This window comes from Amphiprion ocellaris, chromosome 17, assembly GCF_022539595.1.
Source record: "Amphiprion ocellaris isolate individual 3 ecotype Okinawa chromosome 17, ASM2253959v1, whole genome shotgun sequence".
NCBI classification, from domain to species: Eukaryota; Metazoa; Chordata; class Actinopteri; family Pomacentridae; genus Amphiprion; species Amphiprion ocellaris.
Window position 1 is genome coordinate 28,159,900 of NC_072782.1, and position 19,044 is coordinate 28,178,943.

The 19,044-nt window shown below is 38.9% G+C and overlaps 1 protein-coding gene across 3 annotated transcripts in view; it reads right to left on the reverse strand.

Moving 5' to 3' along the window:
- The window catches only part of si:ch211-196i2.1 (collagen alpha-1(I) chain), a 139,895-nt gene that overhangs the window by 57,537 nt on the left and 63,314 nt on the right, over positions 1-19,044 (reverse strand). For 2 of the 3 annotated variants that reach the window (XM_055019253.1, XM_035957792.2), the window contains 8 exons: positions 12,034-12,681; positions 9,239-9,283; positions 8,811-8,930; positions 6,077-6,115; positions 5,929-5,982; positions 5,788-5,841; positions 1,507-1,614; positions 1,356-1,409 (listed from right to left, as the gene is read on the reverse strand). In XM_055019253.1, the coding sequence (XP_054875228.1) occupies positions 1,356-1,409; positions 1,507-1,614; positions 5,788-5,841; positions 5,929-5,982; positions 6,077-6,115; positions 8,811-8,930; positions 9,239-9,283; positions 12,034-12,681 (1,122 nt within the window). Of the gene's footprint in view, positions 1-1,355; positions 1,410-1,506; positions 1,615-5,787; positions 5,842-5,928; positions 5,990-6,076; positions 6,116-8,810; positions 8,931-9,238; positions 9,284-12,033; positions 12,682-19,044 lie in introns of those variants that run through there. The other variant, XM_035957793.2, reaches the window with a different exon arrangement.

Below are 19,044 nucleotides of genomic sequence, written 5' to 3' on the forward strand. Positions count from 1 at the left end.
TAAATGTTTTCTTGCAGGAAAACTAATCTCAAGGTCTTAAGACCACAAGAAGTGGCTCTTCAATCATTTTTTTGACCAAAATGTGCCTGTTCGAGGGGCAGAATTTGAACTCCTTGTCAGAATCCTGCTTTCTTTGGTCAGAAAGTTCCCTATTTACATCAAATAATTAATATATTTACAGAAACAGCTGTATTTTGGGCATAGTAATTGCATGACTGTGTGTTTTGACAACACTTAAAAAAAATAAGAACTTATAGTGTGTTTAGACAACTGGTGAAAAAAGCAACTGGCTACAAGTCATTTTCAATGGAAGATGCCAACCCAAAGCCACAAACTGTGTGATGTGCTACCAATCAAAGGTATTTCAGGGCTCAAAATGATGCACTGAAGCATCACTGGACGCTTCCCTAGGACTCTGCAAAACCTCCTGTTCGATTCTATGTGAAAAATGCTGTTAAAAAGTTAGCTGTTAGCCAGTTCCCAAAGATAATTAACCTCACTTTTTGTTTTTACAGCATCAACGTGCTCCTGAGCAACACTTTAATCCTCCGATTGTCTTTATTTACAGGCACCAAAAAATATTGTTTCATTGTCTGAAAAAAATCCAAAAATTCAGCAAAAAAATTCCCCAAATTTCTGAAAATTTGTAAAACCTTCAGGAAGAAAATTCCAATAATTCCTTAAAATTTTCCCTGAAAAGTTTTATTTTTAAAAAATCCCCCAAATTTGGGAAAGAAAATTCTTGTAATTCTTTTCAAAAAATGAGTAAAAATCCTCCAAAAAAAATCCTAAAAATATGTAAAGTGATTACATATATATGAGTACAGCTTCTAATATTTTCTTTAAGAACATTCACATAAAAATCAACCAAAATCCAGTGAAATTTGCTGGATTTTGGTTGATTTTTATGTGAATGTTCTTAAGAAACATTTTTAACATTTCTTTTTTTCCCACCAAAAAATGTTCAAAGACTTCCCAAAAATGTTGAAAATGTGAAAAATGTGGACATCAGGTGTTTTGCTGTAAAAATATATTTTTTTTCTCCACATTTTCAAACTTTAAAAAGGGTCAATTTTGACCTGCAGGACGACACGAGGGTTAAAGTTGATTCAGAAACAATTTCGTCATTTACCACCTGGCTGCTTGTAGTGTGAACACATGATTAAACATCTTTCATTAACTGGTTGGTCTTTAGATGAACACCAAATGTACAAAATAAGAAAGTAAGTCTGAAAGATGGCAGCAGACTGTATACAGTACAACCACATGTTCCTGACCTGACACATGCAGAATTTCACAACAGTAAATCAGACTTTTCCTCCTTGCAGAAGCAGCTGTGAAGTTTAATTCCTCACCTCATCACCTTTTTCCCCTTTGGATCCTCGTTCTCCCCTGTAACCCCAAAGGCCCTGAAGGAGCAGAGGAGACACAAGATGGAAACATTTCAACAGATGAACACATAATTTACCATCTTTAACACGGTCATGCTATACTTGATGTGCTAACCGGTGGTCCAGGAGCACCAGGTGACCCCTGCTGACCATCTTCCCCGTTTTCCCCGTCTCTCCCCGGGGTTCCTGCTCGTCCTAGAGGACCTCTGGGACCGATATCTCCCTGGAAAAACAAAATTATTCATGATAAGCCACTGCTGATCATCACTGCTTCTTTTTCTGCATGTTAGCGAACACTAAAACATAAAAAAAACTCAACCAAACATGAGATACAACAAGTAAAACCTCTTGACGGCTGTGAGGAGCTTCACAGTGACGAAGCTCCATTATAAATTAAAGACTTGCAGTGTGAAGACTCCAGCACTCAGTGGATCCATTCATCACTCCGCTGAAGAACAACACTGTCTAGAAGGTTTTGGTTTGCAGTAACTCTGATCTGCAGACAGGTGGAACACATGCACAGACCCTCAGTGAATGGATAAAACACCTGTGTTGGCACCGGATGGCGTTACATTGGAGAGGATCATGATACAGTGTTGGACATGCAGAGACTGGATTATTTAACACTGGCTGGTTCACTGACAGCAATGCACCCTTTTAGCAGTCATAAGCTTTACAGAAACATGCAATAAATGGGTTGTAATCCATTATAAAGTCATAAATTAATTCTTTTTAACTGTATGTTGATGTAAACTATCTGTCAACAATTATAATTCTCCTTGTAAAGACATTTCTAATATTATCACAACTTTTTTTTAAACTTTATTTTCATATGTGTTCATACATTAGCCTCCAATTATTGGTGTCCACTGGAGTTAACATTAAAACACTTACTACACTGGGTTTTAACTCATTTACTATGTGTATGTTGGATCAATTGGCTCATTTATTCTATAAAAGGCCTCATTTTCCCAAAGCTTGGGTGGTTTTAAATTGCTTTTTTGTCCAAAAACCTCAAATATATTAAGATTACAATGAGAAAAAACAACACGTGAAAAATTCTCAAATGGCTACAACAATAAATCTAAACTCTCTAAGTTGTTGTTGATGAATTGGCTAATTACTTCATCTCTACTCCTTGAAGCTAAGCTTTTTGGGTCTTGTAATGTGCACCACTTACATTAACAAGGGTAATAAAGCAGCAGCATTTTTTCAGTCTTCTGTCTTTCTGTCACTTGCTAATGCCAGCATTTGAAGGGTTTGAAAGCAGAATGGTCTAACCCACTTTCTGTAGTTTTTGAGAAACATGGGTTCAAAGTTTCGTCTTTTCAAGAGCGGTCTAACATTCGAAGCGCTACTGTATCGCTACATTTCGGCTGTGGGTTAGACCACTTTGTCACTAAAATCTAGCTCATAAAATATTACAGAAATTATATAAAACTCAGCTCAGATTGTTTGTGGGTTCCACCACTCTGCTTTATTTTTCTACTGGTCTGTGACAGAACTGGTGACTGTCTAGACTTGCGGTTCTAAATCTTTTTTTAGCTCATGATCCTTAAAAACAAACAAAACCTGCAGATCACATCACCCAGCAAAAGTGACAATTAACTAAATGAAACTTTTTGTTGCAGAAATACTTCTTATGACTTCCTCCGGTTTATTGTGAATCCAGTGACTTATGCTGGAAATCAAACAGGCGTCAAACAAACCAACAAAGTCGTGCGTTCAGTACGTATACATGTGAAACTAGAAGTGAGAAGTAAATGTGGTTATTTATGTGCAAACTAAAATATACATTTCATTCACACAGTCACGTAGACACAAGCAACAACAAAGAGTAGATCAATATTCTCGGACACAGTGGTCTAAACAGAGCCAACACCAAAGGCGACTGAGTGTTTCCAACTATCCCAAACCTCCCTGTTCCTCATTATAATGCTCAGACCTCACACTGTACACTACACTCTGGCTTCAGTTTCCATGTACACTTCCAGGATTCATGTTTATATATTCTGAGATGGTCTTTCAGATGGATCTAACACAGTTAAATTAACTTCTACCTTTAGAAACCCAAACAAATTAAGTCAGAGCCACAATCTAAATGTAGTAAACTTGATTAACTGAGCCTCAGTATAATCACATAGTAGAACTTCTTAATTTAGCAATAAAATACGTTCAGAGTTCATTCTCTGAACATGGTTACATCATAGGGAGTTTTCATGCCCGGAGGGTTTCCAAACACCCACTCCCTGCAACCACACTCCAGCTACATTACACTTCATTCATTTAGAACAAGCTGCACGAACAAGCTTTGTTCAGTCCCACAAAAATCTGTTTTAAACTTGGACCACCGTGCCAAAATTTCAACCAAACACCAAATATGTCAGATTAAATGAAGACAGAATGAAAAGAAAATGATGCCCAAAATCAATGAAATGTAAAATGAAGTAGAAGCATGATGGAGCCTGATAGAAAACCAAACCTCAATAAGTTCTTAGAATTTTAAGAAACTCCAATTCAAAGAATAGAGTTACATCTAAAGATAAGTATTAGTGGTGGGATGTGACTAAAAAAAATTAATCTACTTAATTACAGGCTTTGTAATTACTTAATCGCAATTAATTGCAATTTTGTCAAATACCAATATTTGAATAATAAGTGAAGTTTTTCAATTCAAATAAAATTGTAGTTAACAGTTGAATCCATGAATAGACATATATGTTTATAATTAAAAAATTATTTTAAAAAAGGAAAATGGGACATATAGAAAATGGTGATTTTGATGATTTAAAGCCTGAATTTAGTTTTTTCCACTGTATGGCACATAAAATCAGCATAAGTAGTTCAAGGAGCTTCAGAAAGTTGAAAATCCAGAGATTCATTCTGTTTTCATCTTTTCTGGGTCTGATAAATGGTGTAATTTTGATGGTTCTTTTTATAGGAATATCAATTTTTATTTATGTAATTTTTTTATAAACAAAAAGTTTATAATTAAGTTACTAAAAGAGATATTTTTGTTGTTTAGGTTATTCCTCCTCCAAGGAGGCGGAGCCTCGATGGAGTAAAAACTTAAACCACAAAAATGTTTCATTTCTATTTATCTGCATTTTTCATCTGTCTGCTACATTCACAGATTACTGCAAATCTAAGTGCAATTATAGCGATTTTATTCAACATTTAAAGACTTTCTGTAAACTCAAGCACTGTCTAGAAAAGTGGTCTATTATGGGATGGCTACACCGTTAGCCGTTAGCATGACTCGTAGCTAACGTTAGCTCTGGTGCTAACACCAACATGTTTTACATTGAGGTGATACCGTCGGCTTGAAGTGACGCAGTGATCAGAAAAATCTTTGTTGTACAATTTGCTCACAACCAGGCTTTTATCCAAGCTGCCATCAGGAAGATTTTTAAAAGAAAACTTTCTGTCCAACAAGCTCAACCTCATCTTCCTTCACTGTTCACCAGAGCCTGACTTCACTCAGTGCTTCCTGTGCTTCTTCTTCATGGCTACAAACAGACTTTAGGTTCATTACCGCCACCTACTGGGCTGGAGTGTTCATCAGAGTTACTGGTGTGCCAGAAATGAGGGAACTGAGGAGGATGCAATTAATTGCGATATTATTTTTAATGCGTTATTTCCCCCCTATAATTAATTAATTAATCGAAACTAACGTGTTAAGGTCCCAGCCCTAATAAGTATGTTTTAGGATGGACAGTCTTAATTGACAGGTTTTTCTGCTCTAATGTATTTATTTATTTTATTTTTTTTTTTTTGCCGTCTTGTAGCCGTGGGACTTCTTATTTAGGTGGAATCTGCAACTCCGGAGAAACATTGTTAGCATGTGCCAGATTTATTGCTGTGGTAAGCTGTTTTAACATTTAATAGCTGACTTTGACGATCCAGAACTAAAATTACATATACGTACAATATCATTATGACTATAATTACATAGTGACTAGCCAGATTTGTTATTCCAGATACATATAATGTTATTCTGACTGGTCACAACAGCTAGAAATATCTTTAAATCAGTTTTCACTGTTTTACATAATAGTTGCAGATATATCATACATTAATATGAGTAATTCCAGATGTTCTTGTGTAAGATGCTCCTCATGCAAAGTTTCCCATCCAACCTTGGCCCAACAAAGCATTTGAACAGTCTTAGAAGAAATAATGGCAGTGGCTCTGGTGGACAAGATGCTTAGAAAATGCTTAGAAAATGGTGTGACATATAGGCAAAAATTATCTGCAAGAAGTTTGAGGAGAAAGAGAGCTTCATTAATCAGAGAGTTGCACTACCACAAATTAACCCTGGCCTTTTCTATTAATAAGTTGCTTTTATCCTATCTTAGTAACTTCTGGATCAGGAAGTGTTGATTTGGCTCCTTACCATCTCTCCTGGCATCCCTGGTTGTCCTCGCTCTCCAGGTTCACCAGGTGGCCCCTGAGAAAGAAGACCGCTCTAATACATGTATTCATGGTCGTCATTTTCTTTTTCTTTAAAAACTGCGAATATGAGCAAATCTCTGACCTGTAAGCCGGGTTTGCCCATCTCTCCAGGTGGTCCTGCAGGGCCTTCTTTAGTCTGCAAGCTCAGAGAGAAGAGAGCAGCCTCAGGTTCACATGAACTAACAAAACAGCTGCATCCCAACATTTAAAGATTATCACAGCATACTTACAGGCCAACCAGAGAGAAGCATCTGGTAGAAGTTGGTTTGCTGCAAAAAGAATGGAAACACAGGGTAAGTTATAGACGCAGGAGTAAGAATAAACTGAAATGAAACAAGAAATTATACCAGTCTTCATTCATGAAAACATAACTTTTATCAAACTCCAAAGTCACTGCAGGTAAAAATGCTTCTTTGCTTTATCGCTGACCCTTACTCAGGATGAATGTCCGCATATAAATGGCCTCCACAGGTCGTCCACATAAAGTTCAAAGCACACACAGTAACAAATCCCCTCCACAGAACATGAGCAGACTTTTATTTCTGCCATCTTCTTTCAATAACAGACTTGAAGTCCTCCATCATGCTGACATACTGTGTGAGTGAGTATTATACAACGTACAGCTGTGGCCGATGCAGGGAGATTAAACAGATGAGGACGGAGCATCGGCTTGCACGCACAATAACTGCAGGGTCAGAGGTTCTACAGATAGTCTGGGGATCTTATGGGTCCAGGTACGACGGAGGATCATTTGATGTCCTGACAATGAATTATCTGAGCACTAAAGGAGAGAAGAAAAAACGTCTCTTAAGCTCTGGATGGCTTTCACTTTGAAAGAACACTAAGAATCCTGTTAGCTTACCAGGATTTAGATTAAAATGAAAGGTATCAGTTTCAACTCTCTGCTTTCAGTAATGAGATCAGTCGAAGTCCTTCACGTATCTGGATCAGCCCGCTATAACAAAAAGGACTTACTGGCCGTTTTACAGCAGCTTGAACGTGAGTGCACCTGTAGAACCTCTTTCAAGCTTGTAATAGGCTTGGAAGGACAACAAGCACCTCTCAAAGTCAAGCTGCAGTTTTCTCTTCTCAAACAACACCAGCAACAGAGTAAAATTCACCCCATAGGCTAACATAACAAGCCTCATTTATTCTGTCCCCTACGTGCTCATAGAACTGGAGTTATGTCCAGTAGCAAAAAGCAGCAAAGCGGTAAGATCCTACACCACAATGGAAACAGAAAGGGCTGACTTTGTGGCCTTTCCTGAAATACTCTGAGTTCCTGCTGTGGAAAGCTGCCTATAAAGCCCAAACACCAAAGCCAGAGGAAAAACTTAGCCTACTTCAGAAGATGTCTTCTAGCTGCTCCAAAATTTACTTTAAGAAATGTAATATCTTGTTAGCATGATAGCCCCAAATAAGGAATAGTAGCTGGATTTTGTCACCTAATTCAGGTGTCATCATACTGCTAATGTTTAGCATGTTATATGCTAACATTTGCTGATCAACTGTTAACAGTATATAATAGACGAATGTAGCCACCGTGACCTCATCCACTGGTTTATCCACTACAGTTCTGAAGCCTTGAGTTTGGGATGTTGGCCATTGTCATTTTAAATCTTTTTGAAATTAGATGCTATTAATTAGAGCGGATCTGACTGAGAACATGAGGACATGATTTATACCCCTATGGTAGCAAATTCTCAATCATGAGATAGCACCACACAAAAACATACCCTGTGTTATGATGCGATTTACTCTAAATGTGACCATAATTTACTAAAAGAACATGATGCTGTCTTGAAGATGACTTCAAACTACATATTTAGACCATTAACTCATTAGACGAATGTTTACAGAGGTAACAAACGCAGGAAGAAATGGGTCCTTTTCGCATAGACTTCTATGCAATCGGACTTCTTCTTGCAGCCAGAGAAGTCGCCCCTTATTGTCTGTTAGATAGAAGGCAGGTTTACGGCCTTTCCTAACTGGCTTCACTTTTACACATGGAGGTTACATCCAACTTTTACATTCAGATTACAACAATTAAGACATAAAATTATTATGTTAGTAGTTAGTCCCGGGCTTAAGGAAGCCATCTATATCAAATTGGAACAGCCATCTCTAAACAGAGGCTGGGGTTTGCACCTCTAATGCAGTGATAAGGTCTCTCCCCGGAAAGTTTCGTCATCGTTAAGGTCTTGGTCACTCCTGACTTGGCAGATTCACATCCTTTGTTGTGTAAACTGGCAGCTCCATCACCATGATTGCTGTCGTTGGTGGTGGACCACCTGATTTCACAACAATTCACACCTGGAAGCATGTGAGTCCTGGGTCGTTAATGGGTAGCTATGTGACCTGGAGTGACTATATATTCTGTAACTCCCCATCAGTCAGTTAGAACTGAAGAAGACTCTTGGATGAAGGTGAAACGTCTCCAACAACCTTCAAGAGAAGTCCAACTGATTTTTTACTGAAGCTCCTACGATTATCATGACCTAGATGACTGAGAATCTTCACAGACATGATGGATAAATGTAATATTTTTATTCGCTGGCGACTTTTTACACACTTTTTTTTTTTTTTTTTACACAGGTGAAACTGAACCAACTTTCACTACATTTTTTTGAAACAATATTGATGTATTTTAGTTCAGAATCAAAATGGATCTCGGATCGAATTACTACCAACAACCTGGTCAACCAACGGACAAATTGATAATGCAATCTCAAGGCCCATGCCACTAAAGATAACAATGAATGGCAGAAATTAAAACACTCTTTCATTAAACTATTATGAAACTAAGTGATGTTTCTGAGAACGTGATTTCACAAAATATGATTGAGTATGACTGTATGGCCTTTTTTCAAGCCCAAAGATGTGCAGGTGGAAGGACTACACGATGACATGAACTTACCACAGCCTCTTGTAAATATACTAAGGAATAAAAGAAGTATATTGTACCTGGAATGCCGCCCATTCCTCAGCGGTGTTTTTCCACAGGTACAGGGAGGGTAACCCCGGCGGTCCAGGAAGTCCCGACTCCCCCTGTTTCCCTGGACGCCCTTCAGGGCCCGTCTTCCCCTGAAAAGGAAGTTGTACATTATGCAAGACGAATCAGTTCACATGGGACACTATTACAGCAGTTCTTGTTTGTAACATTACATCATAGGAGTGATTTGATATAACACTGGGGTTCTGGCATGAACACAGGAGTTTATAGCAGAACGCATTAAACTGTCTGAGGTCAAATGGAGCCTTAAAACAAGATACCACCTCGGATGTTATTTCAGAGCTGTGCAGAACAGGAGTGAATATAAATCCCGAGGAGGTGAGTGGACCGAGTTAACACATCATCATAGATTACTACATTGTAAACAAGCTGGTGTTACCTTATCACCTTTAAACCCGGGAAGGCCAGGCTCGCCCGGACAGCCCTGTGGAAACAGTAACTCTTCATAAAATTCAGAAGACAAGAACACTGTGAGGATAAAGCATTTTTCAAGTTACAAAATAGTATTTATGAACCATTTCCAAAACCCACAAATAATTAATTGTTCAAAGTGTAGTTCTGCAACACTGTAGAAGCAAAAACAGTGACTTCCAACATGACCAACCACAGGAACGTGCAGAAACCTGCTCTTGTAAAACACCAGTTTGTGGTCTGTTGAAAGGCTAACCCATTTCAATAAAAGGCTAAGAGAGTAGGGTGTCTAGGTACACGGTGCAGTAAGTGTACATTTAAATCACTTGGAACTTTGTGTGTCCTTTACAAGCTATGTTGTTTTGGTAGTTCTTGTGGGATCAGGAAAAATTTGTATATGTGGCAAATCCTCCAAAAAACTTGCAATGCATTTAAACAGAAGACGAGTTTTCTGCATGTTTGGTGATTCCCTGAAGCAAGCTTATTTAAAATCTGAATAATCTGACATATTTCCATTGAAGTTGGAAGTAGGGGTTGACCGAATATCAGCATAGCCGATAATCAAATTCAGTATTTGGCACTTGCATTGTTATTTTTTGCTGTATTGGTTCTGGTGCAGCTATTCCTCTCAAAATAAAGACAAATAAATAAGACCCAGCCATTAATAGGTTTCATGTCATAGTCTATGTTATTCTTAGCCTTGATACAAAGATTTGCATTTTTACTCCAAATATAAATATTGCTTATTACTGCTTTCTTTAAATACTAATAATTAGTATTGGCATCACTCCTGAAAAAAACAAAAAACAAGCATGTCATTCGACCTCTAGTCAGAGGTACACTGGGATAACCAATCAATAATACAGAACATGTCTTGAATAGATGATGCAAAGAAAATTGTGGCCATTATTTTCTACAACAGGACATCTGGCAGTGTACTATCACCTTCATGCAATGGCTCATCACTAAAAGCAGGCAAGGAAATCCAGTTTACACATCTCAGTTGTAGTCTGTGAACTCATGGCTTTGTCCATTTCAATAAAAGTTACTGCTGATAATCTATTATTTATCAGGCAAAGTGTAGAATCAGGCCGATATACTGATAATATTGTAATAAGAAGTTATTGCAACTTCTGCAGTGATTGATACTGTTGGTTAAAGCTATCAAAATATTCAATCAGTTGTTATTCTCATTAAATATATTGATAAGGACGAGGTGTTCTTTGGTGAAAATGCCTCAAAATTCATCCAGTTTAATTGAGCCTCATAAAGAGGCTGGACAAATGATGGTACCCCGTTTTCTTTATGTCTGTTTTTATTGTGATATTTAGTCTAAGTTTTGTTTTCTTTCAAAAAAAAAGGTATCAAAACTACTTATTATTTCAACTAAAAGATCACGGTTTTGTTTAAAATACACCCTTTCACAACATGAATCACATGTTACAAGGCAAACTTGTAGTTGCCTGAAAAACGAGCGACGATGACGACACAAGCCAAAAACAAGATAAAAACATAATGTGACACATTAAGAGTGACACCAGAATGAAATACTTGTTTTAGTCACTTTGATTTCCGATTGTATTACACCTATGATTTCAATACACATTTCAATACTCAGAAAAGCTTATTTTCTGTGGACAAGTCATAGAAATGCATGTACTTCCCTGAGACATGCTTTTTACAAAAATATAAGGTTTGACACATAACTTGCAGGGACCAATTCTACAACCAGAGAAGCCAGCCAGGCTTTAGATGTTGTACACGAGCAGAGAGAAGCCAACAGGACGTCTTCCCTCCTGTTCCCTACAGCCGGCTCCAATCACAGTAATTGTGCTGAGAGATCCTGTGGATTTTATGGCAGCGTGACTCCAGATGTAACCAGATGTGCTGTGTGCTTTTGGTTCTGTTTGCCCCGCAGCCCCTGTAATGGCCCACCTGTTAAACCAGCTAAGCCTTCCGACTGGATGGCTTAAGTTGACTTCGCTCCTCCTCTACACCAACCAGACAATTTGGTAGCCAGAGGTGAAGATTGTCATAATGACTAATGCTATGACAAACTGTTGAAGCTCCTTTACAACACGGCTCTCTGAGTGCTCACATCACGGCATCAAAGACATGTGGATGGACATATGTTTGAGCAGTGTAATCATCCCTGATCAGAGTCAGATGGCAGCGGATGGAGAACAGCTCTTGTAAGCCGTAAAGCATAAACAGTCGTCACACTTTCTCTATTCACATGGCTTATCCCAACTTCTTCTTATATCTCATCTAACAACGCATGGCTCTGATATTATACGTCCAATTACTGTTAAATCAGTACAAAGGGACAAGCCTTTGGTTTGGTAATCAATATCAATATAGTCAGATGGTGCAGGTCGGGTGAGTAAGGTGTATGGAAAAACAGTTTAAAGCCACATTTGACTGCTTGTTTGATCGCCATTTTTAGAGTGATGATAAGGTTGGTGCATGCTGTTGAGGAGTATCTGGAGGCTCGAGATGTGAGCTTCTTCTGTGAAGCTTGCACATTGGTGGAACAAGTGCACTGAAGTTAAAGGAGACTATGTTGGGAAAAAATGCAAGAACAATCCTTCTCCTGTGACAGATTGTGGTGAGGCTAAGAACTTTCTGAAATACCCTTGTACATCAGGCAGAGCTACGTAGGTTCTTTTCTTTACTGTCATTTAGTAAAATATGCATGGATTACACTTGGATCCATGCAAAAGCAAGAAAACTAAGAAACAAGAAGATTTTAAGAACATTTACCTCTTGCCCCGAAGGACCCATTCTGCCTGGTGGTCCCCTCTGGAGCCGGTAGATTTTACCATCCGATCCCTGAACTAGGTCTCCATCTCTGGATACAATAGTGACTATTCCAGTGTGATCATTGTCTGGCTGTTCAAAGTGTGTGGGGATCTTTGTGGTGATGGGTTTTCCTTCCTCCACCTTTGCAGATGGAGCAGAAACAATGATGTGAGATGTGGGTGAAACAGTTCTGGTCTCTTCTCTTGGTTTGTTGGGGTCTGTGGATGTTCTGGGATCTGAAGGGGCCTTAGGAAGCACAGGAGACCCTAGTGAGGGTTTCTTAGAGGAACTTCTGATGTCTAAGTCAATGATATCATTGGAAGGTTTTCCAGGGAACAGCGATGAAGTCCTCCCACCAGAATCTGTCTTCTTCTCTGTTGTAATGTTCTCCTCCTGATTTTTAGATGATAGCTCAGGCTTCCCCTTAGGTCCATTTCTGGTAGGTTTCCGATGAGGGTCCACTTGGCCGCCATTTTGAAAGATTGGATCCAACAAGTCGGTGTCCTCGTCCACCAGAAAGACGTCCCCACGACCTGCTGAACCTTTGCGATTGGGTCTGGAAGGCAGCGTCCCGTCCCCTCGAGCACTTCCCCGTCGCAGGAATGCATTCTGTTGAGAAACAAAAACAAGAATTAGGAATTATTCATGGTCCATGTCTCAGACATTATTATAGCGGTTTTCTGGTTTGAATCATGTTGTGATGTAAGTAGATGTATGGGGTGTTGTGTGGCTCTGCGTTACTGTGGTAGACTGTCTCAGGAGCATTAAAAATCCTGACAAACATCATCTTTCCAGCATCTTTGGATTGCAGTTTTGAAATTACTAGCAACCGCTACGCTTAGACAATCAATAGTAAATAAAGTAGTGCTACACTAAGAGTATAGACTGTGTACCTGAAGATGATATGACAAAATGTCATCTGAAAATTCTATAACAGTATTTTAAGATTGAAAAGATGAAAGGAATTAAAGCCATGTGTACATTAAATCAAATTTTATTGTGAATGAAGAAAAGTTATGTAATCCAGAAATATTGAAGTTGTCTTGACACGATTCCTACTTAAAGACCTAAATTCGCCTCAAACCACAGACCCGTATCCACGAAAGAAAAAAGCAAAACACTGCTTCAGACTCTCTTCCCATCATCTCTTCCCTGACATCTGGTTTCATTTCATCTGCCTTCAAGTCAATTAGTTCCTCATCTTTTCAAAACAGTTACCATTAACCCATCTGCCATCAGAAACGGCACACCACTACTGATTTTGTCATTTCTTTTCAAAACACTTGAATGGTACGTCTCTAATTAGCATTTCAGCGGTTTGCACTGAGTTCCCTGCTAAGCCACACCGCTGAGAACTTTGAGAAAACTCGTGAACCTTTCAGGACTGCACTCTGTTTGCTCTTTGACTATTACTGCAGGCCAGGTATCACGTTCACATTTGCATCTTTGCTATGCTGTGGTTGGGATTCCATTGCTGTTGTGTTGTAAATACTGACAATAAAGCTTTCCAAAACTATGAAAGGAAATTCCCTACCAACCAAATTCTAGTGCAGTCCCTGAAAGCCTGTACATCTGTTATCCCTCAGCTGATATTCAAGTTAAAGCATGCATCTCTGCTTATCTCTATTTGGATCTTCTTTCACAAGTTTAACATAAATCGTGACAAGACGGAGGTGTGCTGCTTTTTTGTACCTGTTCTGTCTGGCAGACCTTTTACCTCTATTAAAAGCACTACAGTGGATCATTTCCCTGTTCAGGAGCCTTGGCATAGTTCAGGACAAATTAGACAACCTGAAAATTGTTCATAGACTCTAGTTTCAATCCTGTTCAAATTGCTGACATTCCCTCCTCTCTCACTTTGACTCCTCGAGGGAGTTTATATATTTTAGAGCTTGTTCTCGAAATGTTCTCACTGTAAATTTAGCTGTAAATCAGCGTGGTCTGTTGTCAAAATGTAAACTTATCATTACTGACTCCCACTTTGTGGCTTCTTTCTCTCAAAACAAACACAGCAGTTTCTGTGGTATCCAGAGGTGATGATGCAAAGACTCCAAATTAACAACACATCAAACGGGCCAGACATTTTCTCTGGCCGGTCATGCCACAACACACACATACACGGCAAAACACGCTAAAATGATGGGCCTCAGGGATCGGTGGCGTAGCGAGAGAGGCCTTTCAGGGGAAGGGCTATAAATTCTGTTTGATGACCCTAACGGGCTGAAATGGAGCACTCTAAAGTGGAGCTGAGAGGCATATGGAGAGCAGGAGGACAGGAAGACAAAGAGGCATGGGTGTGCATGGTCTGAGGATGAAAGTGCAGAGTTGTACCTTTCAGAGTGTATATGTCTACTGTAGATAGGTAAATTACAGCAGAGCAATGGAAAAAGTCTAAGTTGCATTTTTGTGTGTAATTTACCCATTTTTTCTTGTAACATCAGAGGTTTAAACAAGAGTATTAGCATGAAAATAGCACTGAGGTAAAAACTAACTGTATGGGGACAAGGAGGCATTATTCCTAACCAATTTGCCAACCAAATGAAACACCACATGAGCTTTGTGAACCCATTTCTCATTAGGGAATTATTCAAGTGCTTAATGCAATGTGTAATTTATTTTGGTCCCAAAACAGCCAGCATTTTTTAGGACATCTGAGGTCTTGTAATTGAACCTCTTGGGATATCGATGAGATGATCCATGACTCAACAAGAACATTTTCATACATTTCTACACTTTAGGCTTTATGTGTTGCCCTTCTGGGTGTGAATCTGTAATCAGAATGTCTGTGATAAGTGTTTCACTGGATGATGACAAACATTTTCGATCTTGAAAAACACAGAGTAGACAGGAGGGCAAACTAGAGTACTGTCACTGAAGTCAACTTGTTTTTTGTCACTGGCAGTCGATTTAAAGATGCAACAGTGCTACTTTGTTGGGTTAGAAGTCTGCAGACTGTTCATGCATTTAGAGTAAACTATCGTCATATTTTCTGACATCTCAGCCATATTAATCCTGCAAAATAAACACTATTTTAATTGTTCTTTCTGTTTCACATCTGCTATCCCCACACCACCCTCACCCCAACCGGCCGAGGCAGATGGCCACTACACCTGACCCTGGTTCTGTTGGAGGTTTGTTTTTTTGTTCTTCCCGGTAAAGGGGAGGTTTTCTTGTTCATTCTCAAGAGGAACTCTAAAGAAAACCTGGTTTTATTGGGTTTCTCTACAAATTTTGAAAGGTCTTCACCTTACTATGTAAAACACGAACTGCTGTCATGTTTTATGACATCACAGCTGAGTAATTCCATCTAAATAAATACTATTTTAAAGGCCACAGGAAATGTATACATTTGGTTCTTGGCAAACTTAGAATTTGTGGTGTTTAGGTGAACTATAAATTGGTGTGAAGATTCTAATATGTGCCAAGAAATACCATTACACCAACAACAATGTGTGCTTTTGTATTACTTTTCTGTTTCATATGCTATCTTGCTATTCCCACCTTCACCTCAACTTGACGAGGCAGATGGTGGCCCTCCCTGAGCCTGGTTCTACCAGACGTTTGTTTTATCCTTCCCTATAAAGGGTCATTTTTCTTTCCTGCCTACTGTCTCCAAGTGAGTGCTCAAAGGGAATCCAAAGTAAACATTGATTTTGTTGGGTTTTTCTTTGTATAAATTTTGTAAGGTCTTCACCTCACTATGTGAAAGGCCTTGAGATAACATATGTTGTGAATTGGCGTTATCCAAGTAAAACTGAATTGAATTGCTTTGACAGGAGACAGCAGACATTGGTTCATGCGGTTTACTCAAAATTTTGACCTTTGCATCAGTGTCTGAGAGCTAAACCAAAGTTTTTGTGGGAAAAAGAATAAGACCTGGAGGAAGGGAAGGCTATCAAATATGTGGAATAAAACGGAACCAGACACATTTTATGAGTTAGATTAGTTAATACAGAAGAGAGCTCAGGTTTCCGTTTTGGTTACAGATATTTTTCAAGGCAAAAATCAATTGAGCATGCTCTGATTGTGTTATCAGAAAAAATGATATGGCCAAACATTAGCCAGAAGCAGGCCAATAGTCTGCTTTTAAACACTGTATCTGCGATGAAACCCAGCCAGCGAGGGTCTCAGATAGGCAGGAGACCAACACGGTGCCCCAGCTGAAAACAAAGGGCCTTTCTTTCTCTTATCCCAGGCCACATTCAGGCTACCAGCCCCGACTGATAGGCTGACACTGGATCTCCTCTGGTCAACACCATCCCCTCAGCTTATCTCCCCTCCAGTCTGTCAGATATCTCCATGAACGACAGCCCAGACCATACTCAGTCGGAGCACCACGATACAGCGGCCAGTCAGTCAGGAGCCGACAGTTATCTAATGCCGCAAGTTTTCATCAAAGGACTGTAAACTCAGTGAAACATCCATATTTAAGTGTATGGCCAACCTCTCCTGGTCAAGTGGGATCATATACAGATTACAGAGATTTGTATTATGAGTATGTTCACTCAATCATTTCCTTACTAGTAAATTACAATTTTGAACAATATTGTCAGTTCTATCCACATGGAATCTACTTTTTCTTTCATTTCATTGTGGAATTTTTATGGCACAATGTTAACTCAACATCAGGACACTCAACTGAAACAGTAAACAAATTATATAGTAAATTTAAGGAGTGAAAGTCCAATTAAACCTAGATTTATGCATCTGTATTAACTGGCAAGGCTTCCAACGTTATATGCATTTCTTCTTGCAAACAAATCCCATTAAAAGAACAAAACCAACCTACAGTTATTGTCCATACAGTAAAAAAAAAAGAAAAAAATCTATGAGTATCAGTTTTGCACAAGTTAACATATCCCTTCACTACAATCAGCAGTAACAGATAAAGTAAGTAGTCTTGCCAGTTTGACTAACATTTGCAAAAAATAATAAAATGCCCTGTGAAATTCCATATTTATGGCCAATTTTTACAGATTTATGTCTTTAAGGAAACGGGGGGGATGAGGGGATGAGGGATGAGTGCCACAAGCGGGGGTCAGAAAGCACTAAAAGCTGTACCGAAGCATTGTTGGTTTTGGTCTTTTGAAGGGATTCCTGACAGTGCTCTTCACCAGCATCAAAACACAAGACGAAGGTACATCTTTTGGAAGGACGGTGTTTATCCTTCCAGTAGGGTTTCAGAAACTTGGAGGATCAATGTACGGAGCACTGAGGCTGTTCTAGTGGAATGGTGGTACAACATCTTACTAATACATTTTATGTTCAACACTGACTCCACAAAATTACGATCCTATACAACTAAACTGCAGTCTCAGTTACAGTTTGAGGGATATGTGTTTTCTGCTGGGTCACATTTGTTGGTAACATACCACAAATACATTTCAACATGATGCACCTTTGCCATGTATTTTACAGCTTCACTTTTGCTCCTTTTCAACCAACCAATCATATATTAAAGGGGGATGTTCATATTTTAACCCGAACCATGACATTCTTCCAAACCTTAGCCAAGGAATGTTGGTGTCTAACCTTAACCAAGCTTTCAACATGTAAAATAGACTAAAAAAGATTGATAGTTGAGTGAAACCTCAAAATAAAAAACCACTAATGGTCTGTCGTCCATCAATGGACACAAAGTTGGTGAAAGTCCAGTTGCTGATTTATGCCTCCATCCACTCCTGTTGCTTCCTAATGTGGACTCTGTCGCTCTTTCAAACTTGCTGCCTTTCTCACCATGCCACAAGTATCCAAATACGTTTATTTAAAAAACTAGATGACGTTCCCTTCAAATCGTAATTGAGAATGCAGTTTAGTTGTATAACGTAGTGCACAGTGTGTTGGTTTGTCTTTTAACCTGTATTCACACTGTCAAGAAACTGATTTATGGTTAGACAGTTGATATCACTGGTAGATAAATATGTTTTTATAAAAAATCTTTATTTATTAAGGAGAGTAAAGCGCTGTTTTGCATTGCATGTTCTCATTATATTCACACATTCGCACAAATTTAGACCGAAAGGTGCAGAGTACAACTTGCAGTTTGATGTGTTGGCCATCAAAATGTCCTATTAAGCAGTTGGGGTAAAAGTTTGGAGTAAATGTTGGACATACTAACATGTGGACCATCAGACCGGGAATCAAACTGCCAATCTTCAGATCACCACCACACCTCTAAAACCTATAAGTCACCAGTGTAGTAGTGAAGATGGTTAGCCACAGAGAATTAAACTGATGGGTTGTTTTTAGGAGGGAATCTGTCTTTTAGTATCATTAACATCCCGTTAAATATTCCAACATGAGATCAAACCAGTGTTAAGGGTCAATCTTTAGGACAAAACCCTGAGTCATCAATTTGAAAACAGCAGTTTTAACAATAGTCTACACAGCAAACGTGGCGCAGCACGAATCTAGTAGTTATCCTGTCAAACTGAACTCTAATAATCCCAGCAAAGAACTCTCTGAGCCTCTACAGCTCGGTGTTTACATTCGCTATCTCTTCTAAAGGCTCTGTAGTAGCAGGCTCAAGCAAGCAAGCATGTTTCTGCTCACACTGTGTGTTTTAATGCCTTCGTATCTGAACCATGCTTCTACTGTCAGTGGAAATGTGCAGCGCTGGCACAATGTGAGGACGTAATAATCTTGGCCTGATACTGCAGATGAACAAATGACAGCCAGGATATCAAAAAGTTCAGCGTTTGTCAGTGGCTGGAGGCTGATGAACATAAAGAACGATTTTACAAGCTGATATAAGGCTTCCTTATTACTCCTGCCAGATGACAACTCTTGAGTTTTTTTGCTTTATTTAAACTGAAAGCTTTCATACTCATGTGTTTTCAGGGCCCTGGAAGACAGTTTATTGTGGTAAAAACCTTCGTTTTGGACGTACTATTTGGGCTTTTTGATTTAATAATAGCTAATAATTTGAGATGAGGTTGTGAATGACCACTAAGTAGATCATTTTCTTTTGTA